Source organism: Aquarana catesbeiana, linkage group LG02 (assembly GCF_042186555.1).
Source record: "Aquarana catesbeiana isolate 2022-GZ linkage group LG02, ASM4218655v1, whole genome shotgun sequence".
In the NCBI taxonomy this organism is placed as follows: Eukaryota; Metazoa; Chordata; class Amphibia; order Anura; family Ranidae; genus Aquarana; species Aquarana catesbeiana.
The window spans coordinates 30,065,829-30,093,723 of NC_133325.1; the positions used below are offsets into that span (position 1 = coordinate 30,065,829).

The 27,895-nt window shown below is 44.6% G+C and overlaps 1 protein-coding gene across 3 annotated transcripts in view; it reads left to right on the forward strand.

Annotated features, from left to right (window-relative positions):
- The first annotated feature begins 6,430 nt into the window (after positions 1-6,430).
- The window catches only part of LOC141126755 (ecto-ADP-ribosyltransferase 5-like), a 102,417-nt gene continuing 80,952 nt past the window's right edge, over positions 6,431-27,895 (forward strand). The window contains exons 1-3 of one of the 3 annotated variants that reach the window (XM_073612732.1): positions 6,460-6,493; positions 13,690-13,752; positions 22,874-23,092. Coding sequence is in view for 2 of the 3 variants with exons in the window: in XM_073612730.1 (XP_073468831.1) it covers positions 13,696-13,752 (57 nt within the window). In the remaining variant the exon portion in view is untranslated. Of the gene's footprint in view, positions 6,494-8,350; positions 9,414-13,689; positions 13,753-22,873; positions 23,093-27,895 lie in introns of those variants that run through there. The other 2 variants (XM_073612730.1, XM_073612731.1) reach the window with 2 other exon arrangements.

Sequence of the window (27,895 nt, forward strand, 5' to 3'; positions counted from 1 at the left end):
ATTACCTATTTGGGCATAAAAATAGGCAAGGAACCTTCCTCTCTATACTATCTCAACTATCCTCCCCTAATCTCTAAAATTGTGGGCGAATTGGAGGCTTGGTCTGACCTGCCGTTATCACTCTTTGGAAGATGTGCGCTTTTCAAAATGGTCAGCTTTGCCCGCCTCTTATACCCCCTACAAACTTTACCTTTGCTATTAAAACATGAAGATATACAGATTCTAAATAAGGCAATTACAAACTTTTTATGGAAAAAGGGTAAACCAAGAATAGCTTTGACCAAACTTTTTCTCCTGAAGAGTGAGGGCAGAGCCAATCTCCCAAACATTAGAGTGTATAACCTAGCATGTTTACTGAGAACAGGATTGGACTGGAGCTTACAATCGTCTAAATACTCCAACTATGATCTAGAGTCAGCCATGGTGCGTCCATTAAATTTAGCCCCCCTCCTGCATAGCTCGCTACAGAAAACTCCAAGGCATATCAAACAAAATTTGCTTCTCAGAGACGTGATAATTGCCAGGAGGGAGGTGAATTTTCTTCCAATCCAAGGCAACCCAATGTTCCCACTTGGACTCCAATACGAACCATTCCGCAAATGGAGGGATAAAGGGCTAACCAATGCATATTACCTCTACCAGGGTGCGAACAATACACTCAAACCATTCCCACTCATTGCAGAAGAATTCAGTCTACCTTCTCACCACTTTCTGCATATTATGCTGCAATACACGGATTTCATCCACAAAACTTGCCCGAAGAAAATCGTAAGATTCCAACCCTCATTCATGGATAAGCTAATTGCAGAAAATTGTCACTCTATATCAGACATATATCGCACTTTAAACGGGAAATCGAGAAACCCTTGCACAGCACCTCTATGCCATCCTGGTTAACGGATCTTCCGGGTCAAGCAGACATAGCCAACATTCTAATGGGCTACAAGATAACCAGAAGCATTACTCCATGCGAATCCTGGAGGGGAACTCAGTTCAAACTAATGCATAGGGCCTACTACCCATTTTCAATGTCTCATCCCTCCATCATGGGACCTACCTGCCCATGGTGCTCAATTCACAAACCATCTCTACTTCACCGCCTCTGGCTTTGTCCACAGATAGACACTTACCGGTCTACAATCCTCCAGTTCATACAAAGAGTTACTACCTTCCTACCTGAAAAGGACCCTATGCTTTTATTGTTCGGTTTCCTGCCACACAGAAAAGATCTCCCAGTGACTTCTAACGTAATTCCACAAGGTCATCATTAATGGATACTTCTCACGCTGCTTATAGCGCGCAAAAACATCATTGGATATCTACTGCACTTGCAACCTTTTCCGAAACAATATGAAATCTCAAAGCCCTGCTTTGCCAAGAAAGATTGGATACAGCGACACATCGTATACAGTCCAATAAAATATTTGATAAGAGATGGTCATCCTTCACCGAATATTGCCTGTCATCTTCAGAAAAAAAAAAATTTACTAGAAACCATCCCCCTTCTCATTCATCGAAAAGGGTCAAAGACCTAGTAATAACCACCTTCATACTTAACCATATTCACCCTCCTACTACTCCAAATGTCTGGGGACATCGCACCAAACCCCGGCCCTCCCACACCCAATTCCCAACGCCAAGATTGGCCATCTACCTCCTCCCACAGTAGTCGTAACTTCAACCTTCTCATCCCAAATCCCCTGATTCCACAAGTCGGCCCCCCTCTTTCATGTGCCCTCTGGAATGCCCGCTCAATCTTCAACAAACTAGATTCTGTCAATGACCTTTTTCTCTCCAAATCCCTTGATCTATTTGCTATATCCAAAACCTGGCTCCAGGAATTCGACACTACATCTCCAGCTGCCCTGTCCCTTAGTGGTCTCCTCTGGACTCACTCCACCAGACCCAGTGGACGAAAAGGAGGTGGTGTCGGACTTCTTCTCTCCCCACAATGCACCTTCCAGGTACTTCCCACACCTCCCTCTCTTTCCCCCTGCTCTTTCGAAATGCACTGCATTCATCTTTTCTCTCCAGCTTGTGTGAGGGTCGCAGTCATTTATCGGCCTCCTGGACCAGTGTCACGCTTTCTGGATGACTTCTCTGCATGGCTACCCTATTTTCTCTCATCCGAAGTGCCTGCCATCATCCTAGGTGACTTTAACATTCCAATCAATGTTAATAGTGCTACCACTTCTAAACTACTCAACCTAACTTCCTCTTTTAACCTAACACAATGGACACAAACCACCACTCACTCCAACATCAACACTCTCAACCTCGTATTCTCCCATTGCTGAACTCCCTGCAATCTCTCTAACACCCCCTTTCCTCTCTCTGATCACAACCTTATATGTAATGCGTGTACACACGGTCGGACTTTTCAGCAACAAAAGTCCGACAGCCTGTCCGACATACTTTCGACTGACTTATGGCCGACTTCTGACGGACTTTCTAACGAATAGACTTGCCTATAAACGATCTCACAAAAGTCTGACAGATGCGTACGTGATGACGTGCACCGGACTAAAATAAGGAACTTGATAGCCAGTAGCCAATAGCTGCCCTAGCGTCGTTTTTTGTCCGTCGGACTAGCATACAGATGAGCGGATTTCTGGGTCCAGCGGAGTTACGGCGTAAAGATTTGAAGCACGTTCCAAATCTAAAGTCTGTCAGACTGGAAAAGTCTGCTGAAGGTCCGATGAAGCCCACACATGATCGGATTGTCCGCCGGACTCGGTCTGTCGGACCATTCCGGTCGAAAAGTCTGACCGTGTGTACGCTGCATAACACATACTCCTTGTCTCCTACCTCCCATGCTGCCAACCCACAAACCACTACCCGTAGGAACCTTCGCAACCTCAACCCTTCCCTTCTTCACTCTGCTACTGATGGCCTTTATGACAAAATCGCACCCCTGTCCTGCCCAGACCTGCCCAGACCACTTCCATCTACAACACCACATTGTCATCCTCCCTAGACCTACTTGCTCCTCTTTCTACACGCAGAACCAGGCCCCATCTGCCACAACCCTGGCAAACAGACGACACCAGAAGTCTCAAGAGACATAGCCGTGCTCTTGAGCGAGCATTGCGTAAATCTAGATCTCTGCAAGACTTTACCCTCTGCAAATCTACCCTTCTTAAATACAACTCCTGCCTCCACACTGCTAAACAAACCTATTACAACACTCTCATCAAAACCCTCTCATCCAAACCTTGTCAACTCTTTTCTACCCTTAATTCCTTACTTCAGCCCCCACTGCACCCACCCACCAACTTGCTTACCGCTCAACAGATTTCCAACCATTTCAATAGCAAAATTGACACAATTCACAAGGAGATATCCAGCATTCAAATTCCTCCCCTACCCAACATATCAGGTCCAACACCAAACTCAATAGTCCCCTCCTTTTGCCCAGTTACCACAGATGAAGTTGATAAACTCCTCTCCATGGCCCACCTCGCTATCTGTCCCCTCTCAATTACTGTGCCCACCTTCCCACTCTATCCTCAACTCCCTAACCCACATTTTCAACCTCTCCCTCTCCTCCGACTGGCACCTTTCCTTCCCCGCTCAAACATGCACTGGTTACCCCCATGCTCAAAAAACCCTCACAAGACCCCACCTGTTTGAATAACTTAAGACCCATCTCCCTGCTCTCGTTTGCCTCCAAGCTCATCGAATGCCTTGTCCATGACCAAATGAGTCACTACCTCATGGACAACAACCTTCTCGGCCCCCTGCAGTCTGGCTTCTGCCCACAACATTCTACTGAAACTGCCCTACTAAAACTCACCAATGACCTACTAACTACTAAAACCAATGGCCACTACTCCATACTTTTAGACCTCTCTGCTGCCTTTGACACAGTTGACCACCTGCTCCTCCTCAGCAAATTACACTCCCTTGGCCTCCGTGATTCTGCATTATCCTGGTTCTCCTCCTACCTGTCTCAGCGCACTTTCAGTGTCACTTACAACTCCATCTTCTCCCCTTCCTCTTTCTGTTGGGGTACCCCAAGGCTCTGTCCTTGAGCCTCTCCTATTCTCACTCTATACCTCTTCCCTGAGCCAGTTGATAACCTCCCATGGCTTCCAATACCACCTCTATGCCGATGACACCCAGATCTATCTCTCCACTCCTTAACTCACCCCCTCGATCTCCTCACGGATCTCAAACTTACTGAATGACATATCGGTATGGATGTCACACCACTTTCTCAAACCTAATCTTTCTAAAACTGAGCTTGTTATATTTCTTCCTTCACGGTCCCCCCCTGTGACTTCATTATTATCAGCAATACAACCATTGGTCCCTCCACACATGCCAGGGTCCTGGGTGTAATCCTTGACTCTGACCTCTCCTTCAGCCCCCATATCCAATCACTGGCTAAATCCTGCCGCCTTAACCTCCGCAACATCTCCAGAATTCGACCCTTCCTGACTAATGACACCACAAAGCAACTTATTCACTCCTTGATTATTTCCTACCTTGACTACTGCAACTCTCTCCTTAATGGCCTACCCTTCAGCAGGCTACCCCCCCTTCAGTCTATTATGAATGCTGCTGCTAGACTAATACACCTCACTAATCGATCCGTGACTGCCGCCCCTCTCTGCCAATCTCTTTACTGGCTTCCTCTACCCCACCGTGTAAAATTCAAAATGCTAACCATAACATACAAGGCCATTTACAACATCGCCCCCATCTACATCACCAACCTCATCTGCAGATATCGCCCAAATCGTCCCCTCCGCTCCTCCCAGGACCTCCTGCTCTCTAGCTCCCTTGTTACCTCCTCCCATGCTCGCCTTCAGGACTTCTCCAGAGCCTCTCCCATCCTTTGGAATTCCCTGCCCCAGTATGTCCGATCAGCCCCTACCCTGTCCACCTTTAGGAGATCCCTGAAAACTCATTTATTCAGGGAGGCCTATCCCACACCCACATAACAACTGTCCCCGAGCCACCTCTATCAAATCATTCTCTGCAGCTATTACCTTTTGTACCACCACCTCCTCCCTTTAGAATGTATTCTCTATGAGCAGGGCCCAACTGTACCTTTTGTATTGAACTGTACTGTAATTGTTGTCTCCCTATTCATTGTAAAGTGCTGCGTAAACTGTTGATGCTATATAAATCACATATAACAATAATAATAATGGTTGACCTCCCATCTGATGGTGCCTTCATCCTTCCATGTTCAACGCCACTTTGCAGAGCAAGCAGCTTGACACCAATGATCTTTTATATGTCGTTTAAGGTGGCGTTCTGAAGAGGTTATTCTTACCATGGGCCACCAATGTAAGGGGGCACTCTTCACACTTACCATTACTGTTATGCCCCGTACACACGGTCGGTCTTTGTTCGGACATTCCGACAACAAAATCCTAGGATTTTTTCCGACGGATGTTGGCTCAAACTTGTCTTGCATACACACGGTCACACAAAGTTGTCGGAAAATCTGATCGTTCTGAACGCAGTGATGTAAAACACGTACGTTGGGACTATAAACGGGGCAGTGGCCAATAGATTTCATCTCTTTATTTATTCTGAGCATGCGCGGCACTTTGTCCGTCGGATTTGTGTACACACGATCGGAATTTCCGACAACGGATTTTGTTGTCGGAAAATTTTATATCCTGCTCTCAAACTTTGTGTGTCGGAAAATCCGATGGAAAATGTATGATGGAGCCTACACACGGTCGGAATTTCCGACAACAAGGTCCTATCACACATTTTCCGTCGGAAAATCCGACCGTGTGTACGGGGCATAAGAGTGTCTTTCTGACCATAACTGTAAAGAAGATAATCCCACCACTGACCACCAGTGTAAAGGGGGGTGTACTTTTCCCACTGACCACTACTGTAAAGGGGGCAGTCTAAAGACCACTGTAAAAGAAGCATTCTTCCCACTGACCACCACTATAAAGGAAGTATTCTTTCCATTGACCGCACTATAAGAGGGGAATTCTTGCTCATGGGTTCCATGAGACCAGAAAATTGTTTTAAGGGTCTCTCTGAGTAAAAAAGGTTGGAAAAGTTTGCCTTAGAGGGTCCAGGATTTACATGATTGTGTAATTCCTAAGAATTCTAAGCAACCATTCCGGTAAGTAATTGGTGACTTTGATTTTTGAACAAAGATGGCACCATCCTGCTGGAGTAAAAAAAAAGAAGCCAACAAAGGCATTGTCAAGGGAGTACTGTGACAGGTAAAACATACTGGAAAGTTTTACACGGAAATATAATTCAATTTGCCACATATCTCTAAGGCTGGTATTACTATATGTCTTATTTAAACACACTGATTAATGCACTCTGAGAAATCTAAATGTGTGCTACAAAAGGAAGAAAGTCACAGAGGTATAAGGACAAACTGATAAAAGGTTAATAATCATTGTTAATAATGATAAATAAAACTGAAAGTATTGCCATTCTGTATATATATATATATATCTTACAGGAGGCATATTGGGCACACAAGACCTGCAGACAGGTAAGAATCAACTTCACCTTATTCCTCTCCTCATCCTAAAGAATCTTTATCTACAATGGAAATATTTTGTTCTCAGCAATGTCAGCCTTTTTGTCTTATAGGCTAGGTTCAAATCCTTTGCATGTGCGGTTCAGTGAGGCACCATTTTACAAAAGGGGTACATTTTTATGTCACATGGTATTTGTGCAGCAATTTTTCAAATGCAATTTTACACACTAACGCAAAAATACACTTTAATTAACTTAAATGCACACAAACACAATATACCATATATACTCGAGTATAAGTCGATCCGAGTATAAGTCGAGGCCCTAATTTACCACAAAAAAATGGGAAAAACTTAGTGACCCGAGTATAAGACGAGGGTGAGAAATGCACAGCTACTGTAAGTGGAAACAATGCCCATTTGCAGCCTCACTGTGCCCATTTGCATGCCTCACTGTGCCCATTTGCAGCCATAGGTCCCCCGAACTTCAAACTGGTTAAGGGTTCCTAGATGCCCCCCTAGCTGCAGCCAAAATTTTGGGTCTCTGAACCCAAAGGGTCCCTAAATGACATTGCTGCAGATGGACACAGTTGACTGACTTTGGATCCCCGTATCTCGGGGCCACTTAGTGCTAGGAGCCCCATATTTGGTGTGCAAACCCAGTGGAACTAGCACCATAAAATATCCAATCGGTTCAGAAAATGTCAAGCACTTCTGCAGCAGAGAATGACATTTTCTGAACCGGCTTTGGGGCCCCGTATCTCGGGGCCACTTGGTGCTAGGAACCCCAGCTTTGGATATGTTATGGCACCAGTTCCACTGGGTTTGCACACCAAATTTGGGGTTCCTAGCACCTGAGATACGAGGCCCCAAAGTCGGACTGGAAAATTTTTTGCTGCAGAAAATTGCTTAACTCGAGTATAAGTCGAGGGGGGCACTTTCAGCACAAAAAAATGTGCTGAAAAACTCGACTTATACTCAAGTATATACGGTAATACCCAATTTTTTGATAAAATATGGTGCTGCACCCAGTAAATAGCTACCAAACATGGCATACTTTAAAATTGCGCACGTTTGTGAAAGGGCGCCAAACTTTGGTATTTAAAAATCACCATAGGCAACGCTTTATAAGCCTTTACATGTTACCTGTTTAGAGTTACAGAGGAGTTACAGAGGAGGCCTAGTGCTAGAATTGTTGCTCTTACTCTGACGTTCATGGCAATACATATGAGTATGAGACCAAGGCGTGCGTTGCCTTTGTACACGAGCATGGGGAGACGGGGATGCTTTTTTATTTATTTATTTTATTGACAGATGTTTTTGTGCACTTGTACATTGTGGCAGATGTTGATCGTCCACCGGCAGACACTGACAGATGTTGACGTTGCAATGGGACATTATTGCAGATGTTTTTGTGCACTGGTACACTGTGACAGATATTAATGTGACACTGGTACAGTGTGAGAGATGTTTTGTGTACTGGTACAGTATTGATGTGACATTGGTACACTGTAACAGATGTTTTATGCACTGGTACAGTTGTTGATGGGACACTGGTACACTGTGATAAATATTGATGGGACACTGGTACACTGTGACAGATGTTTTTTGTGCACTGGTACAGATGTTGATGGTACATTTGGACAAGGACAGATGGTGCTTTGTGTATTGTGTGGGATAGCTGCACTGACTGATCTGTGTGTAGCTGAACAGTAAAATCATCAGTTACACAGAGCTGTCACAGAGGCTACAGTACCCCCCCCCTGAACTGAGCTCTCACTGAGCTCAGCGAGTTGAGCTGACACAGAGACACGTGTCTATGTTTATATTGTGTGATGGTTGATTGGCTGAGGGCCAATCATAGCGCCCATGTCCCGATCTATAATGTGCTGTGTCTAAGGGATACAGCCATCACAGAATTGCGCCGCTGCACCACCTCGGTTCTGATAGGATGTATGCGTACATCCAGTCACAGCGGCAAAATTCCCGCCCAGCCGCCTATGTACAGTGGCCGGGTGGGAAGCGGTTAAAGTGCATCTAAAGCCAAACCTTTTGTTGTTGTTGTTGTGGAAGGATGGAGTGTGGAAGGGTTAGACCCTCTAGTTGAGGAAAGTAGAAGACCTGTAAGGTTAGCCTATTGGTATTGCTATCTTTTCTCTGTGTTCTGGTGACCATTGTCATTGCAACTGAGAGTGAAGGAAATTAAAAAAAATAAATTAATGTAGCCGCCCAAGAGTGTGGCTTCAAAATCATCACTAGATGGTATAGAACTCCCACCCTATTACATAAATTTTCTTCCCAGATTTCTGATAGATGTTGGAGATGCAAACAAGAGGAAGGCTTGATGCTACATATTTGGTGGTCTTGCCCTCTAATTCAGAGTTTCTGGAAAACAGTACATGAAACCACTACCTCAATCACTTCAGAAAACCTAAGATTTAATCCAGCACAATACCTTCTACATTACAACTCGATCCCCAAAAAACAATATCTGAAAACGTTATCTATGTTTATGATAAGTGCAGCAAGACACTGTATTCCCTGTCACTGGCATTCGAACATCATCCCATCAAAAAAAAAAAAAAAAAAAAAGAATGATTCTGGAGAATAAACAACATAGAAAGATTAGAAGAACTCATAAGCATATCACAGGAAAAAATAACCAATTTTGCTTCAACATGGTACAACTGGATAGAATTTAAAAAGTCCCAGGCCTATAAAGCAGTTATTATTAATAACTGAATCCAAATATTGTAAATAAACCTCATAGGAATGCTGAAGAAATTAATACAACAATCACACTTTAATCACTGTACCCACCCCTCCCCTATATATATATCTCCTAGATTTCCCTTAGCCAAGATGGCAGCGGCAGCACCCAAGAGCCGGTTGAAAAATCGGCTCCGGTAAAGACACCGCTGGATTTGTGGACAGGTAAGAGTCCTAATATTAAAAGTCAGCAGCTACAGTATTTTTCTGAAGGAGCCTGGAGCTCCACTGTAAGCCTTGGGTTTTTTACAGCATGTCTAAAGTCTCATTCACACTAGCGGTTGGGGGTGTGTTAAAACCCCACGGTTGAGCAGTGGTTTTACCGCCCCCTTCCAACTGCTACCGCCTTAGCTGCAGAGGCAGTGGCCAGGGGTGTACACATGCCGTAGCCGCAATACTTTGCTTCGCAGTCACGGCAGGAATGATACCCTATGTTGCTTTATACCCCTGCCAAGTGAACTGGGCTTTGCACTATTGCTAGTTCAAGGGTTAAAGCAGGTTTGGCTGCCTGTCAAATGCTCTCTGAAAAGTGATCCAAATGTATATATATATATATATTTTTTTTTTCTCCCCAATGTGTTTCTCTCCATGTTCATAACTAACACATCCATATAGAAATGTTTGAATAATTGCTAAATATATGCATAAAATCAACATCTTGATTATACCTATAATCATATTGTTACCATAATCAAATGTAAATTGTACTACAACCCCACTGTTATTCTAAATATGCATACGTATCTATGACAATATTATGTTGTATTATGTTTTTTTTCTGTTCAATCAATAAAAACTTTGTGAGACAAAAAAAAAATGAGCTGTTCCCATAATAAGGGAAATTTTCCATTGGGAGCATTGACCATTGACTATGGGGGGAATTTTCCTCATTTCAAGGAGTTGTTCACATTAGCCGTTGGGGGGTGCAAAATCCTGCACTTTTACCTTTGGCTAACCTCTACCTCTCGACCAGTGGTGTACACATGCTGTAGCCGTGATGCTTTTCTTTATGGTCGTGGCAGGAATTATACCCCCTGTCACTTTAGGCTGGTGCTACATTACCTATTCAAGTAAATAGGGCCACTCTGCAAGCTCCCCACAACTGCATGCAATACACAAGTTACTGTGGCAATCAAGGGGCTAAAGCTGGTGGTAATGAGGCTTCCTCACAATGCCTCCTTACTGCCTGTCAAATGCTCTTTGAAGAACGATCCAAACACGGATTACTCTTCAGAGACTAAGGTTTATGTAAAGGAGCCATAAGAGAGATTTCCATTCACTGCGACAGGAAGTGAAAGGAAATCTCTCCAGTGGAACACACTGGGCTGGCAGTACCCCCTTATCGGTGACCCCGCACAGCATGCATGTCTAATGAGAAACACAGAGACTGTACATAGATTACTGAAAGCTATTTGTAGAGTAAAGGGGTTTCAAATAGTAACACTCATTAAAAAGTGTTCCTTTATTCCCATATCTAAAAATAAACATTTCCCTCCATACCTAAGGAAATAAAATTAGGAATAACATGTAGGAGGAAAGATATATTTTGAGTGTATCTAAACCCAAAACCAAAAATAAATAGCATTGCAGCTTAGATCCTTAGATGTGGTAGCTGCATTTGTTTTTTATTTTTGAACATTTTTTCTTTTATTTTAACCTGATAATCCTGCCATTAACTCACTTCCTGTACTAGGGTGACAACCATATTGAGCAGCGTAGGGCATGGAATGTATTAGGACTGCATAACACCCTCCTCTCCTCTACATAACAGTGGGAGGTGGTTTGTAGTCCACAGAGCTAGCAGGGAACAATGCTAAATGATAACAGTCCAGAGACAGAGAGTACAGGAAGTACTAGAAGTATTGTGGCAGGATGAATAAGTTACCTGTTGAACAGATACTGTATAAAAAAAAAAAAAAACACATTTAATGGTATATTTACCAAACCAACAGGAAGCCAATAAGAATAATGTATCAGTAGAATCTACAGTACATTCACTTTAAGTAATGTGTTTAATCTTGAAAGCAGAGACATTTATAAATCACTGTTTACTAAGGATGAGCTCCGGTGTGTTCGCACAGCCCATGTGCAGAGCCCGCCAGGAAGTCTGCAGCCGTGCATCGGGACAATGTCTCACTGCCTGTGATTAGCGCAGCACAGTGCCAACTTCCTGGCGGGCTCTGCACGTGGGCTTTGCGAACACGCCAGAGCTCATCCTTACTGTTTTCATATGCATTCAATACATGCATTTGTATTCACGTGTGGGCACGGTGGCGAGGATGCTTATAATATTTTTATTTTATTTTTTTTTAATTTATTTTACACCAAATGTTTTACATTTTTATTTTTATTTTTTTCATTTAACTTTATTGTTTTCTCCTAACAAGCTCCTATGAGATAGAATTGGGCAGTTGACCAGTCCTCTCAATGGAAACATAAGGGGCCTATTGGACACCGAATGTCTATCCTGCCCTCTGCTTCAGTTGACTAAGCACACGAGCATAGGTGTGCACAGTAGGGATCAACCAATATAATTTTTTTGGTGCCGATACAATACTGATATTTCGGCAACCTCTCAGTCCGATAGCCAATATTGTCTGCCGATATTCTGTACATTAAAAAAAAAAAAAATTAGGTTTTTTTTTTATCACTGTTATTGTACTTTTTTTTTTTAAATATTGTCACATAACTTGTGACAGTAATAGGCAGTGACAGGTCCTCTCTATGGAGGGATGGGGGCTATAAGACCCCAAACCCCTCCTCTGTATTTGAAAGTATTCAAAACGTCAAGATCAGCGTTTTTGAATACTTTCTATTTTTTAAAACTGTCTCTTTAAGGCCCCATTCACAATAACGCGTTTTTTGATGCATTTTGCATTTTGCAGAAATGCACGGGAATTTTTTAACATGGGTTCCTATGGAACATGTTCACATCAATGCTTTTTTGTATCTCCGCGTTTTTGGAAAGGGTCGGGGACTTTTTCTCATGCAAAATGCAGCGTTTTGCATGTAATGGTTTTCAATGGACAAGCATCAAAAACGCAAGTGCACCTTTTTTGCAGCGTTTTTGATGCGTTTTTGGTGCGTTTTTGCCGTTTTTTTTTTTATTTTTTTATTTATTTTTTTTTTTGAAATTTTTTTGTAAGACTGTAAAAAAAAATGAAAAAAAAAAAAAAAAAACGCAAAACGCAAATCGCGGCAAAAACGCGGCAAAAACGCCGCTAAAACGCGGCAAAAACGCGGCTCAAAAACGCGGCAAGCATGAAAAAAAAACCTCCAAAAACGCTCAAAAGCAACATGCATAGGTGTGAATCGAGCCTTAAGATGCCAGTAATCGGGGAAGTGATGTCATGACATCGCTTCTGGGTTACTAGATCGGAGACCCGAACAAAGCATCGGCTTTGTTCGGGACTTCGGCCAGCTGGCAGAAGTGCCGGCTGGTTGCTCGGGCCTCCCGGTGGGATGGGAGAACCCGGGCGATCGGCAGAAGGGAGCGCGGGGGGGATGTCCCTTCCCTCCATTTGTAATAACAGCCGAGAGGCTGCTGAGACACATTCCTAAACCTTGTGGACGGCCTTCCCAGAAGAGTTGAAGGTGTTATAGCTGCAAAGGACCCACTCAGTATTTAACCCTCTGGACTAAGACTGGATGCCATTAAAGTGCATGTGCATGTAAAGGGCAGGCGTCCCAATACTTTTGGTAATATAGTTTATCTGTGTGTGCGCTGGTGTATATATACTGACGTGTTGGTAGAGCAGTGGATGGTGTCAGTAGTTTTTACTTGTACTATTTTTTTTATTATGGAGCTTTGATGAAATATTAGGGGTTTAAAAAGGGGGAATCTATGTCACACAGGGTGATTAGGGTGTGCCCAGGCACACCTAGCACTCCCTGTGAGTACGCCTATACACAGGAGATTTCTATCCAGCACTGAACCGGAACTACTGAACACTTCCAGTTCACATTTCTAATGTCATCCTGACATTAGTTTTTGTAGTCCCAGGCTCCATGGGGAGCAGGGAAGCCCAGGGACCACAGAGGTTAGTACTGGGATTTTTTGCATTTTTTTCCCCAATCTAAGTGCTGCTGATCTTCTCTGGGCTCTCTCAATCACTTTCTGTCAACAGGCACCTGCTCCCACATCAGCTGCATTGTTCTGGACTGGATTCCTGGTGGTGACAAAGATGGACCATGCCTCAGCCCAGTCTCCACCATGGGTGCATGTGACAGGGTGACAATGCAGGAGTAATTTTGGGAGACAGTTGTCACCCCATAGGAGGAAGTGGCTGAACAAGGACCTTTATGACAGGATCACAAAGATATTTTAATAAGAAATACAGATTTTAAAAGATTGAAAATGCCTTTTGAAATTACCTTAACATGTCAAAGCTTATATGAGGTTTTGGTGATTTGGTTTACATCTACATTATTGTCTTTACAGATAAAGATGCTGCTGGCATGGGAAAAAACACTGTGCATTTTGCACCTGTTCATATCTATACAGGTAAACCTTATACCCCAAAATGTTTAGTCCTTTCTTATAAATGTATACATTATTACACATGGGGTCAGGTCACAGAGATTGGAGGCCTGGTGGCTGGAGGGTGAAGGAATATTACATAACACTGAACCACCAACGGAAAAAAGAACTGCTTTTCATGATCTAACGCTAGCGTGATGGCCTTCAATAATCACTAGAGAAGAGCTTGGGTGTCCTCTAAGCCCATCTCTAACCAAACTCAGAACTCCAAACGTGCAATTTTTGTACACAAATGAGTTGCGGGTCAACAAATGACACAGTCCGCAGTTCATTAGACTACAATATTTATTTATTTTTTTTTTAATTTATTTCAGGTACTTATATAGCACCGTCAATTTACGCAGCGCTTTACATATACATTGTACATTCACATCATTCCCTACCCTCAAGGAGCTTACAATCTAAGGTCCCTAACTCACATTCATACATACTAGGGACAATTTAGACAGGATCCAATTAACCTACCAATAAAGCAGAAGTTTGGAGTTTGGGTAAGAGATGAGTTCAGAGCAGGACTAAACTCTTCTAATTACCACTATACTATTCTTCAGCTCACCAGCAACTATATTGTGCATGAATAAGGCACACATACTTGGTATTAGAGTCCCAGGCACATTCATCACAGGGAGTGATTCTGGCCTCTGGATGTTAATCATGATCACTTTATTTAAGGTTTTGTAGTTTTACTGCACATATGAATGGAGAACAGGAAGAAGGGTGAAGGAAGCACAGGGTAACTATGGGCTTTTACTAAAAACCAGTGCACCCAGAACGAAGATGCCAAAAGGTGCCCCCCTCCAATGTAAGAGCATTATGTGTCAGCAAAACTTCCCTCCCTCCCCCCTGTAAAAAAATTGAGCAATAATCTGCATACTTACACCTAAACATAAATTCCCTTTGCAAGCCAAAATTCTTGCAAAACAAAAAATTACCCCCCCCCCGCTGAAATCTCGAACTCAGCACAAATATTTGCCCCCCATTGCCCCTCCCAGCTAATATCCCCCCCCCATCCCCCCTCCTAAAAGAAATCTTATGCCACTGCCGCTCCCCAAATGCCTCCTCCCAGCACAAGACCTTTTCTCCTCCCCCCTGAATACTTCCTTCTTGCACATACCCCCCCCAAACCCCCCTCATAGAAACAATCTGCTTCTCCTCAAATACTTCCACCCAGTGCAGTGCTCCAATGTCTCAAACACACAGACCTCAGATGCAGCGTGGCAGTGTTTGTGGGATGTCTTTCCTCCCAGGTTCCTCCTCATCTTGACACGTCACCATCCACTCCTTGTCGTGGCCCTGTTCAAAACGCAGTCCTTGATTTTCTGAATATCTTTCTACACTTTCTGGATCCCTCTTCACAGGGCTATGCTCCTTTCTAGTGGTATCTTACTTTTAGTACTCAAGGTAGGACAGCAACGGAAAGGTTATAGTGCTACTTTCCCACTCATCCAGTCACTTACCACCTCCTTTGTAGAGGACAACTGCAGTCTCCTTCCTCTAGGCCTTAGTAGAACTTTATGGCAGCCAGTATCTTCAAGGGTTCCTCCAGATCCTTAGGCCCAAAGGCCTGGGAACAAATCAAGGGTTACAATTGCACAGGGCAAAAACCAACGAGGGAAGATCCTAGGTTGGCAAGGACAAAACCGGGACAGACTTCCTTCGGGGACAGTGTCCTCAATCTGGGGACTGTCCCCAGAGGAAGTCTGTCCCCGGTTTTGTCCCCGCTTTGCAGGGCCAGGACATCTGGTCACCCTAGTTTATATTTGCCTGTGCTGTGAAATGTCGATCCAGTGCGGCGGTGCACATCCCCACCCTCCGTTAAGTCCCAATGTATTATACAGAGCGGGGATCTCCTGCCAGACGAAGTCCCGCCTCTGTTGGATCATGGTGAGATTATTATCTAATGTTTGAAACTACTGCTATCTAAGAAGTAAATCTATGTGGTGATGGGATATTAAAGTCTTTGTGTTTTGAAGAGCACTGAAGTTGTCTTATTTTTGATTCACCCAATTCCCTCGAAGAGCACAGAAGTTTTTAAAATACTTGGTTCACTTAGTTCTATTTTTCACTTTGAGTCATTTCATCAATTTTTTTTATTCATTTTTATGCACTTGCTTTTGCAGGAGTGGACTTTATGTCCTTACATTTTTGTAATGTGTATTTTTGCACTGTGAATATTCTTATAGATTAGCGCACCTGTTTCTTTTAATTAAATACTAATTACCCTCAGCCGAGAGCAACAAAGCAGTGTAAATACACCCTATAATATATCTAAACATAAGTACAGATGAGAAAATGAAATAAAAAGTAGCGCATAAATGGTGCCAAAAGTCTTCAATCAAAAAAAAAACAACTGAAAAAAACAAATGTCCACAAATAATAAACATAACAGTGAAAAAACTTGTAAGTCTCTCAGTATAAGTGAATAAAATCCTGTCGGTGAGTGGGAAACAAATGACATGGAATGTCCCACTGAAAACCATGCGTGGATGCAGGGAGACAGAAGTTAAAACGCAGGTGAATCAGCCAACCATCCCCAAGTTGTATCTCTCAACAACATGCGACTTGGTAAAGATGGTGTGTAAGAAACTCTTACCAGATATGATGGACTCCCTTGTCAGCGACAGGGAGTCACTCGAGCGGGTTGCCTCTCAGGGCCAGTGAACAGACATCACAGCTCTGCGAACCTTCTGGGTCAAACTCTGCGCGGATCTCCCGGGGTCGCCAGGTGGGTCCTCCCAAAGGATGGCCAAGGTGCGGATCAGAGGGAACAATGTGTCACGTACAAAGGCTGGAGTGAAGGCTGGTTGAATCTCTGAGTAAGTATGTGGAGAAAAAATAAACATTTTTATTGCTAAAAACGCCAGATAACAATAAAATGTGATCACAGAGTATAAAATCAAAAATGGGCAACAAGGGAGGCGCATGCGCGGCGCGAACCGAGGAGGAAGCAAGGGCTGAGAGCTCCGTGAGCCGCGGAGACTAACGGCACTTCCCCGGGGCGATCAACACACACAATCTACCTAACTTTCCCCCGCACCCCCGGCGGAACACTCAGCGCATGACGGGCACCAGAAATCGCCGTGAAAAACCGGCCCAAAGATCCCTAACGACATACTTGCTGAGAGAGAAGGAGAGAAGCATGCAGGCCCAAGATGGCGCCCGAAAGACACAGACTCCTGCAGCGGCTCCCTCACCACCGCACTCCCAGGGAGACAGTGAGTACTCATTTCAACTTACTAAAGCTGATCTGGATGAGAGCCTGACGCTAATGTATGACAAGATCGCCCAGAAATTTCAATCTGAGCTCCACAAGTCTACCAACACGCTGTCCCTGGAGATTGCGGCCCTGGGTAGCAGAACTGATTTACTTGAGACAAAACACGATGAGCTCTCCTTAGTGTATTCTGACCTTAGGAAGGAACATGAGTCCCTATCTGAAACGGTCCTGCAGCTACAAGCCCACATTGAGGACCTAGACAATAGAAACCGCCGCAACAATCTCAGGGTACGCGGAGTGCCTGAGTCTGTCACAGATCTACTACCCACAATACAAAAGATTTTCCAATCCCTCTTACCAAACTCCCCACTTTCAGCCTTCTCCTGCGATAGGATCCACAGGGCCCTTCGCCCCCCCCCTCCCCCAGAAAAAACACCAAGAGACATAGTACTCTGTCTTAAGGACTTCCTGATCAAAGAGGAAATACTTAGAGCCTCGCGGAACAGCCCAAGTATTCGTCTGGAAGGTACCCAGATTCAAATCTACCCTGACATCTCCCCTACCACCCTGGATAAACGCAGAAGGATGAAGGAAGTTACTTCGGTTCTCCAGGCTGCCAGTATTCGCTATCGCTGGGGTTTCCCATTCAAGCTCCAGGTGCCCCACAACGGCACAACATACACCGTAACCTCACCAATGGAGGGAAAGGAATTGCTTGTGAAGTTGGGCCTCCAGGATGCGGCTTCCTTGCCCAGACTACCCTCCACTCCACGTCACTCAGCTATTTGGGTGACCCCTCCACCTAGAAGAGACCGCCGCGATCAACGCCGTGACTGACATCGAGGCACACTTTTTTCCCTTTTTTTTTTTTTTTTTTCTTCCCCTACCCCTGTTTTTCTCTTTGTCTCTCAATCCCACCAGGGTATCGAGAATGGAACATCTCCCGTCATGCTTAGAGAACATTGGACTCTCCCGGCTCACTACGGACTCCCGGATGCATCCGCATGATTGTCCCCACACTCCTTATTAATGAGAACTGACTGGCTTCTCGTCTGGTTAGTGATGTCGAAGCTGGTTGATTCCCCACAGGTAAATTCCTCAGCAGAATATATGTCTGCACGGATGACACGAACATTACCGCTCAGAGTGTCGGACCCTAAGGTCCGAATAGACATTTTTTTTTGGGTCCATGGGATGTTTTTCCCCATGACCCCCCGGAGCTTTGTTTGGCCTTTTTTGGGCCTAGTTTTCAGGCCTCTAGTTTTTCTATTTCTCTGTGGTTATGATTATATGTTTTTATTTTCTTTTTATGTTTTTCAAATCTACTGGCTTTACTTTAGTGATGTATGTGCTACCAACTCAGGGGTTCGATACGTGCAGCCTCATTGGACTGTACGTCTAAGATATGCAATGCCTCTGAGGAGGCCGGGTTGTTGTATGATGGCTCCCTCTTGGCCTGGACCCCTTACTGACCCTAGCGAATTTACTATAAATAACCATGGGTATTAATATAATTTCCCATAACGTTAAAGGTTTTAATACCCCACAGAAGAGAAGAAAAGCATTTAAAATGTATAAATCTCTTGGGGCGGATATAATTTTGCTCCAGGAGACTCACTTCTCTAGAGATAATCACCCATCACACTTTGACAAATCCTTTAATCAAAGCTATTTCACCACTCATGGGTCCAGGTCTAGAGGGGCGGCCATCTTTATCAAAAATTCTGTGATGTTTCAGGCTCAAAAGATTTATAAAGATCCCAACAGTCGTTTCGTGATAGCTCAGGGTACCATTCAAAACAAACTTCTAACTATAGCCTCAGTGTATGCCCCAAACACCTCACAGGCAACATTTTTCAAGGAATTCTTCCTAACATTAGATAAGTTCCACTCCCCTCATATACTAATCGGAGGGGACTTTAACTTGGTTGCCCACTCAGGACTTGATAGAAGCCGAACATGTCCAACGTCCCAGGCCTTTCCCAAATCCCTTCAACACTCCCTAAAATCCTCCCAACTTATAGATATATGGAGAGCCCACAATGTCGGCTCTAGGGAATATACGTTCTACTCCCACCCCCATGACAGTTACTCACGTTTAGATTATATTTTTGGCACCCCCTCTCTGACAATGAACTCAACTACTGCTAACATTCATGTGTGCCCATGGTCGGATCACCACCTTGTATCCACCCATATCTCATGCTTGGGCCTCCCACATATAGCCAGGTCCTGGCGCCTCAATGACACACTACTCACAGATCCTGTGATTGTGGCTCAGTTGGAGGAACGTCTCAACGAATATTTCAGGCTCAATAATGTAGAGAACATTTCCCCTACCTCTCTGTGGGCAGCCCATAAGGCTGTGATGAGGGGCCATCTTATAGAGATTTCCACGACCCAAAAAAGACAGAAACAACAAGACACCCACAAACTTACCTTAGAACTGGAACAACTTTATCATAGACACACACAGACCCCTACACAGGAATTGCTCCTTCAAATCACAGAAAAAAGAAGGGCTCTAGATGATATACTATCAGATCAGATAGAAAAGTCTCTTAGATGGTCTAAAGCCCGCTTCCTTCTTTACAGTAACTCTGCTTCCACGCTGTTTGCGCGAAAGCTTAAACAATCTACCCAACCGACCCATCTCTATAAACTAAAGGATCGCCATGGCAACCTAACCTCTCATCCAAAACATGTTCTGCAGATCTTCTCCACCTTCTACCAAAAACTGTTTTCTGGCCCAGACTCCTCACGCCCTCCACCTGTGCAATCATGGCTGGATTCCCTCTCGCTCCCTCGACTTTCAGAGGAGCAATTGGACATCCTAAATGCCCCTTGCTCGTCGGAGGAGGTGGCCTCTATTATCTCCTCTCTCAAACCCTCTAAAGCCCCAGGCCCGGATGGCTTCTCTCCTGTTTATTACAAAAAGTTCGCTGAATCCCTACTCCCCACACTCACAAATATGTTTAATCAAATACTCAAAGGACAATGTTTCCCTGAGGAAATGCTATTGGCCAACATGTCCCTTATTCCCAAGCCTGGCAAAGATCATACCCTACCCCAAAATTTCCGCCCCATTTCGGTTATTAATAACGATCTCAAAATATTCGGGAGGATCCTGGCTGACAGATTGGCCAAAGTTATTACAACCTTGATATCGCCCGATCAAACCGGATTTATCCCATCGAGACAGATTACAGATAATATATGTTTGGCCACTAATATTTTGCAGGACGCCCATATGAATTCTAACTCAGTATTGCTTTTAAGTTTAGATATAAACAAAGCATTTGATAGTGTCCTCTGGACATATTTGGATACAGTGTTGGCCAGATTTGGGTTTAGTGGGGCATTTTTACATGGCTTTAAGGCCCTTTACCATAACCCAAAAACCCGAATTAAACTTCCAGGATGCTACTCAGATTATTTCTCTCTGGGGTGTGGCACTAGACAGGGGTGTCCTTTATCCCCGCTTCTGTTCGCGTTGGCTATGGAGCCCCTGTCTGGATCCATCTCTAATGACCCAAACATCAGGGGCTACAGTAAGGGAGATCAGGAATTTAAACTTAGCCTGTACGCAGATGATGTACTACTGTTCATCTCAGACCCCTTACTTTCCCTCCCTAACCTTATGTCCTCCCTTGACTCTTTCCATAAACTATCAGGCCTGAGCGTTAACCCCTCCAAATGTTCGGCTCTACCAATTCACCTTCCGCAACCCCTATTGACCACCCTTACAGAAAAATTTAAATTCTCATGGAACCATATCTCTCTACAATACCTAGGAGTTAAATTGGCCCCCTCTTTAAAACAGTTATACTCATTGAACTACCCTCCAGCTTTTTCCAATGTCAAATACCTGTTAAATCAATGGTCCTCCTATCACATATCATTCCTGGGGAGAATCCAAGCAGTAAAAATGAATATCCTCCCTAAACTCCTATTTCTCTTCAGATCCCTACCTCTATATGTCTCGCGATCAATTCTTCAGAAGGTTCAGATAGACCTGCTCAGATTTATATGGCAGAACAAAAAGCCGCGAGTGGGACGGGCACTGATGTATAGAGCCCAGGGGAGGGGGGGTCTGGGTTGCCCGGATCTATGGAAATACTTCCTGGCATCTCGGCTTACCCAAATGGCACAGTGGCATTCCTTCCCGACCCCGGTGCCATGGCTACAATTTGAGCGGATCTCAATAACTCCATACTACCTCCCTGGCCTTCTCTGGTCCCGTTCAGTCTCTCCTAAAGATATTACCCCATTGAACAATATTGTTGGTCAATCACTTTATCTATGGTCCCTTTACTGTAAAAAGTTCAGGTTGCATTCTGACGTCCCCCTCTTGTCCTCTTTTTTGGGAGAACCCTCTTTTCCCCCAGCTTTTTCCTCCAATCTGCCATATCTTAGATGGATTGCATTGGGCTTGGTGGACCTCGCTTCTCTGCTACAGAACGCCTCTTTCTGCTCCTACACCCACTTGCAGCAGACCTATGGGATGGGTAGATCCGAGTTCCACCAATACTTGCAAATTCGACACTTCTACTCGACTCTTTTGAGGGGTGGGGTGGAGATGTCGAAAACCCCTTTTGAACATCTGTGTGGAGAGGCGGCGAGAGATAGGGGGACAATCTCCGTACTTTATCGATACCTCAATGACTACAACGCCCCTCGAAAGTCGTTGGCGATGGTGGCTTGGGAGATGGAGTTGGCCCAAGAGATCCCTGATGGAGATTGGCAAGACATGCTAGATAACATGCACAAATGTACACGTTCTATGTCAATAAAGGAAACAGTGCTTAAGCTTCACACTAGATGGTACTACACTCCAGAGCGTCTTCATAGAATATATCCCCTGGTCGATGGCACATGTTTCAGAGGATGCCAGGACGGGGGAACGCTGTTGCATACGTTCTGGAGTTGTAAAGCCTTGGACACTGTTTGGCACAAAACTACATCCCTCATCAGACTTCTCTCCGGAATATCACTTACCTTGACATGTCAGATGTGTTTACTATTTGCGGAGCTTCCAGGTGTTCCCCACCCCTTACAAAAATTAATCCACACACTCTTCAGTGCAATTCAATGGGCAATAGCATTGAACTGGAAACGCCCCCAGGTATCCTGGTCACAGGTGATTTCTCGCATGGAGTCTATCAGGTCTATGGAGAGAATACATCATACTCTCCTAGATTCCATGCCTATATTTGACCGAAAATGGAACATCTGGACAGCTCATCTATTGAGCAACAGACTGGAGGATCCCTCTGATGCTTCAGCTGACCCTCTATAAAATGAGGGTTAGCTTTAATTGTTGAGAACACACTGAAGGGACACCCTAGGGCCTTCACAACATATTAGATCCTTACAAAAATAGGCACATTGTGTCTTACTCCCTGACTGTAAACCTATTTTATTAGAAGTATACATAGATCACAATTGTATGATTTCGGTTTTCCCATTTCTTCATTACTTGTATGTCTTTTTATTTTCCTTTTTATTTTATTATTTTACTACTATTGTTTTATGGGCTCACTTTGTACGCTTGTATGAGCTATGATCTGCACTGTGTGTGATACTTCATTTATCTGTTAAATGCTTCCGTACCATTATGATTCATGTCTCTACAGTGCCTGTACACCCAAATGTTATATTTTCCTACAATAAAAACGTTTGAAAACAAAAAATGGGCAACAAGGAGGATGCTTGGGCGCTTCCAGCATCCTCCTTGTTGCCCATTTTTGATTTTATACTCTGTGATCACATTTTATTGTTATCTGGCGTTTTTAGCAATAAAAATCCTATTTTTGCTCATCTACACTATGTGGAGCTTGTTTATTTTTTCTCCACATACTTACTCAGAGATTCAACCAGCCTTCACTCCAGCCTTTGTACGTGACGCATTGTTCCCTCTGATCCGCACCTTGGCCATCCTTTGGGAGGACCCACCTGGCGACCCCGGGAGATCCGCGCAGAGTTTGACCCAGAAGGTTCGCAGAGCTGTGATGTCTGTTCACTGGCCCTGAGAGGCAACCCGCTCGAGTGACTCCCTGTCGCTGACAAGGGAGTCCATCATATCTGGTAAGAGTTTCTTACACACCACCTTTACCAAGTCGCATGTTGTTGAGAGATACAACTTGGGGATGATTGGCTGATTCACCTGCGTTTTAACTTCTGTCTCCCTGCATCCACGCATGGTCTTCAGTGGGACATTCCATGTCATTTGTTTCCCACTCACCGACAGGATTTTATTCACTTATACTGAGAGACTTACAAGTTTTTTCACTGTTATGTTTATTATTTGTGGACATTTGTTTTTTTCAGTAGTTTTTTTTTGATTGAAGACTTTTGGCACCATTTATGCGCTACTTTTTATTTCATTTTCACATGTTTCTTTGGTTGTTGTCACCTTGTAAGTAGCTGCTCCGCACCATATATTTTTTCAATTTAGCGCAGTGTACACTTTTATTATATAAGTACAGATGAAACTGGGCCCCACCCACATCCGAGGGTGACACCGCTTTTCCGTAACAAACCTAAAAAAAACATACTTAGCAATTCCTATCAATATTTGCATAATGTAAATGATGGCTAACTCAGGCTGGCACTCTCTCACGCCACCTGGTGGTCAGCATATCCAGTCCATTATTAAATTTTAAGTGAGAACTTACCCCTTTTGCCACAGCTTATTCTACCTAACTGACTAAAAACCTAAGTAGTTTTGGAGCCCCAAAGTCCATCAATCCTTCACTCAGGGTGGAGCAACATTTCCCAACAGTTTCCATTCTTCATAGGATAAACTCCGGGGACAGAGTGCATGGCTGTAGTCAAATAGCAATTGGCCATGTGATGGTGCAAGGGACCACACTTCCTGAAAGCGAAGTCCATTCATAGATCCCCTTGCATGTGAAATCTCAGCCTGTCGACACAACAGCCGGGGACTGAGAAAAGATTTCCTCCTTGGTGGAAGAAACCAACACGCTGAACATCACATCAACATGTTACTTTTCAGGTGGAAGGACACTGGCGATTCCAGAACACTTGCCAGTATGACTCAAGTAGGCACTCCATGCAACTGCCGGCAGAACACAGTCCCAGCAGTACAGCCAAACAGCAGTGTCCCCACTAACAACATTTCTGTGAAGAAGGTGGAGTTGCTCCCAGCATAGGGTCCTGACTACACAGAACACACATTTGTAATCCATATGGTTTTGATGAATGTGTACAGTTCAACAACATTCTACCAATAGTACTTGGGATCCAGTAACCGTAGGATTTCCCCTCTTGTGTTCACAGTGGTAATATGATACCAAATGTCTTTCTTATTAGGCCTGCGGATGACAACAGAATCGGGATTGATTTGATGACCATAGTCCCAGGTTTGTAGAACCAAAGTCAATCTTTCAGCCATTCTGGGTGACAACTTGTTAAACTTCAGGTGTAGAGGAATTTTAAGAAAGCTCCGCACGGCCTCATGCACCCACTGTGTTCTCTCTTCCTTAATCTCCTCCTCTAGTTGAGCGGGTATATATGGATACAAGTAGCCATACTCCTCAGCCTCTTTCTTGATAACTACGCACTGTGATTTAGACAACCAGGGCAGTGTTCTAGGGTCTCCATACCCAGTTAAGACTCGTGCATCCGGTGCACGTTGGATTGGATAGCCAGCAATGACATCGGGTTTGCAATCAAACTTAGTCACGTAGGTTGGTTTGGTTGGCACAGCTTTAGGGACCCATTTTACTCAGCGATCCTCCTCAAAGGATTTAGTAATACACATAGTTTGAGCTGGCAGACAGTTCAATCTTAATGCTGGCAGCTGGCCCAGAAGGAATTTCATCCTTCTCCAGGTCACATAATTGCTCCTCTTCACTATCACTCCACTTTCAAGTCCATGACAACTTGTCTGAAAACAATTCAGAGATCACATCGGAGGAGATATCCGAATCGGAAATAGTGGAGCACTCTTCGACCGGGAGTAGGTTGCTCTTGGAGCTAGTAGCGACTGGTGCAACAACCTTGTCTCCCCCACTGGCCACAGGTACTACCGCCCTCACTGGAACACTACTTTTACCCGTATCATGCTTACTGACTCTGGCGTCTTTTTCCCTGGTGGTACCATCATCACGGAGCGCAGGTGGGCCCGTCCATGGCCTTGAGGGATAACCAGAGCGTGGGGCCCAGGAGCAGCCACAGAGATGAGAGGAGCAGCTTCTCGCACAAGCTGGGTGATAGCAGGGGCACTCTCCATGCTGTTCCCAGCCAGGACAGAGACATTCTTGTCCCAATCCGCTTGTAGGGCCCACGGAGGTTGGGCTGGCCAGTCTACCTCAAGCACAGGTTCCCTGCAGCATCCACAGACAATCCAAGGCCGCAGGTGTGTGGCCAAGCTGGAACACTTCACGCAAATCAGTCCCAAAGCCTCATAGCCTCCAGCCGTATACAGGGCAAGACTACCCTTAGGTGTATACCGCACTCTGGTGTCGGTCAGGATACCCTTGGACCCGCTCAGGCCAGGGACAACACCCAGAACATACACCTTCCAATCTGCCATCGTACTTCCAAACTGTGCCATCTTCTCCACCCAACAACCAGGCACATGCGGCAGTACTTTCTTATCCTCCTCTGCAGAGCAGTAGCTCCTCCCCCTGCCTGAGGATTGGTCCACACGCTCTCTGGAAACTTCAGCGCCCACCATTCCTTCTGTGCGGTGCACCAAAACTTTATAGGAGTCAATTTTAACCCTTGCAGTGCTGACATAAAGTGTCAAAAGACCAGGCTGACACTCTCCCATAAGCAATGAGACATGTTGGTTCTTTCCCACATTGTTGGTATGCACAATAACACAGTCTATACAAAGAAAAGATTTTACTTGCCACCTTCCCACAGAGCCAGATGAAATCCTGATGTAAGCTGTAGCCAGTTGCTATTGGCTACTGCTGCAGGATTAATGCATTTGCCCCACTTTGGGCGCCAAATGTAGCAAGGTCCTGCACCTCCAAAGACCTAGTGGTGACCTCCAGAGTCAGGAATAGCTGACATCCGTCTTTGTAGATATTTGTACTTAACTATTGGTAACACAAAATAGTTCTTTTCACACTATACAGTCTCTCACTGTAGATCTTCACTCACTGAGCTCCTAGTCTCTCATTAGACTCTCAGACCCAATCGCCTTTGGGCCCCTTGAGCTCTTCCACTTCCATAACTCAGTATCTTCCCTTAAGCGTCACCCCTGCTGACCCACTAGGTCCCTGGCTCGGCACCCACTGATGCTCCTTAAGTGTCACCTTTGCTGTCCCGCTGGGTCCCTGGCTTGGCACTTGCTAAAGTTTTCCCACTTCTTCACCGTCCCCGACTGGTGAGAATACTGCTCTGGTACTTGCTCCAGCTTACTCACAGTGGTCTTCCCCACTACCTCCGACCTCAAATGGTTCCCCGTCCGGCTGAACCGTTATGCTTGGTTGGACTCCAATCCTGCAGTCCCAACCCTGCACTGCTTTTCTTGCTTCTGGATAGGCCCTCAGACAGCCTAGCAGCCAGATGTCCCTGAGATAGGCCTCAGGATTCTGGCCCAGCAGCCTGGGGCAGCATAACACACGTCCACCCAGACAGCCATCCAGGTGGCACAGAACCCCGATCACCTGACTCCACCCAAATAAATAGGCTCTCCCAGCAGGCCAAGGGGCTTAAAGAAACCCCTGCCCATTTCCTGAAACACCCCATCCGTTCATAACTGGACCTTGCTAAGCCCTTGTCTATCTAATGTCACCAACATAACGCCACCTAGTGACAGAAGAGAGAAGGTGTAGCAAGTCTAGAACTAGAGAGGAATCAGTGGATCTACTAACAATTAACTAGGGCAACTACTGCCTGGCAAACTAAATTTATTAGCAACCCTGCCTAAATACCAGGGTGCTACAATACATTTTGGTGCTGCAAAATAAAAAAAAATCATGCTGGCACCTATTTGCGTGTTTCACAAGCATAGAACAGTTTATTTTAAAAAAACTGTGACGTGTGAGAACATGCACAAAAGCATGTGCGCTCGGATGCACCTCCTGGTGTGAACGAGCCCTCAGATGGGTTTGCCCTGGGATTGTGCACAGTTCTTAGGTGTGCCTTAACTGAAAAAAGGTTGAAAAACACTGGTTTAGAGATGAAGAGTCTTGTAGTATCTTGATTATAGAGTACAGAGGAAGGAGAGCCGAGAAGGTTCATATAACGGAAAATTGAATATCAAATACCGCAATTTTCCTTTTCTGATGAGCTCCATGTCAGCCTATCACTGGGTATACCCCGCCCATACCCCTACACATTTATAAATTTGACTCCCTCCCTCGGGCCAGCGTTCCATAACTCGATTTCTGCACCTGGGTGGGAGTCTGTGCTGACATGGAGCTAGTCAGGAAAGGAAAATTGTGGTAAGTATTTGATATTAAATTATCTGTTTTCCTGACAGCTCCATGCCAGCCTACCACTGGGAATTAGCTAGTTCACCAGGGTGGGATAATGCGGAAACAAAATAGGGTTAATTATGGCCTAACGAGATAACCGTCTTGCCAAAATTAACAGTTGTCAAAAATGAAGGATCTATGTGATAATGAGAAAAAAAGGTGTGTATGGATGACCACATTGCCACCTTGCATATTAACTCGATTGAGACTCTACAGGCTGTTGTCCAGGAGGTTGAGACGCTTCTTGCGCAGTGCGCCGTTATTCATTCAATCCAAGAAACAATCACTCTGCTTGAAGCTCTGGCCTCCTTGCGTGAACCTCAAAGTCGGGGTAGTATGGATATAAGTTTTCAGTGTCTCCCTGAATCCAAAAGACCAACTTTTTGTTCATCTTCCAGATGAAAAGTAGGCAACATGATTTCTTGACCTA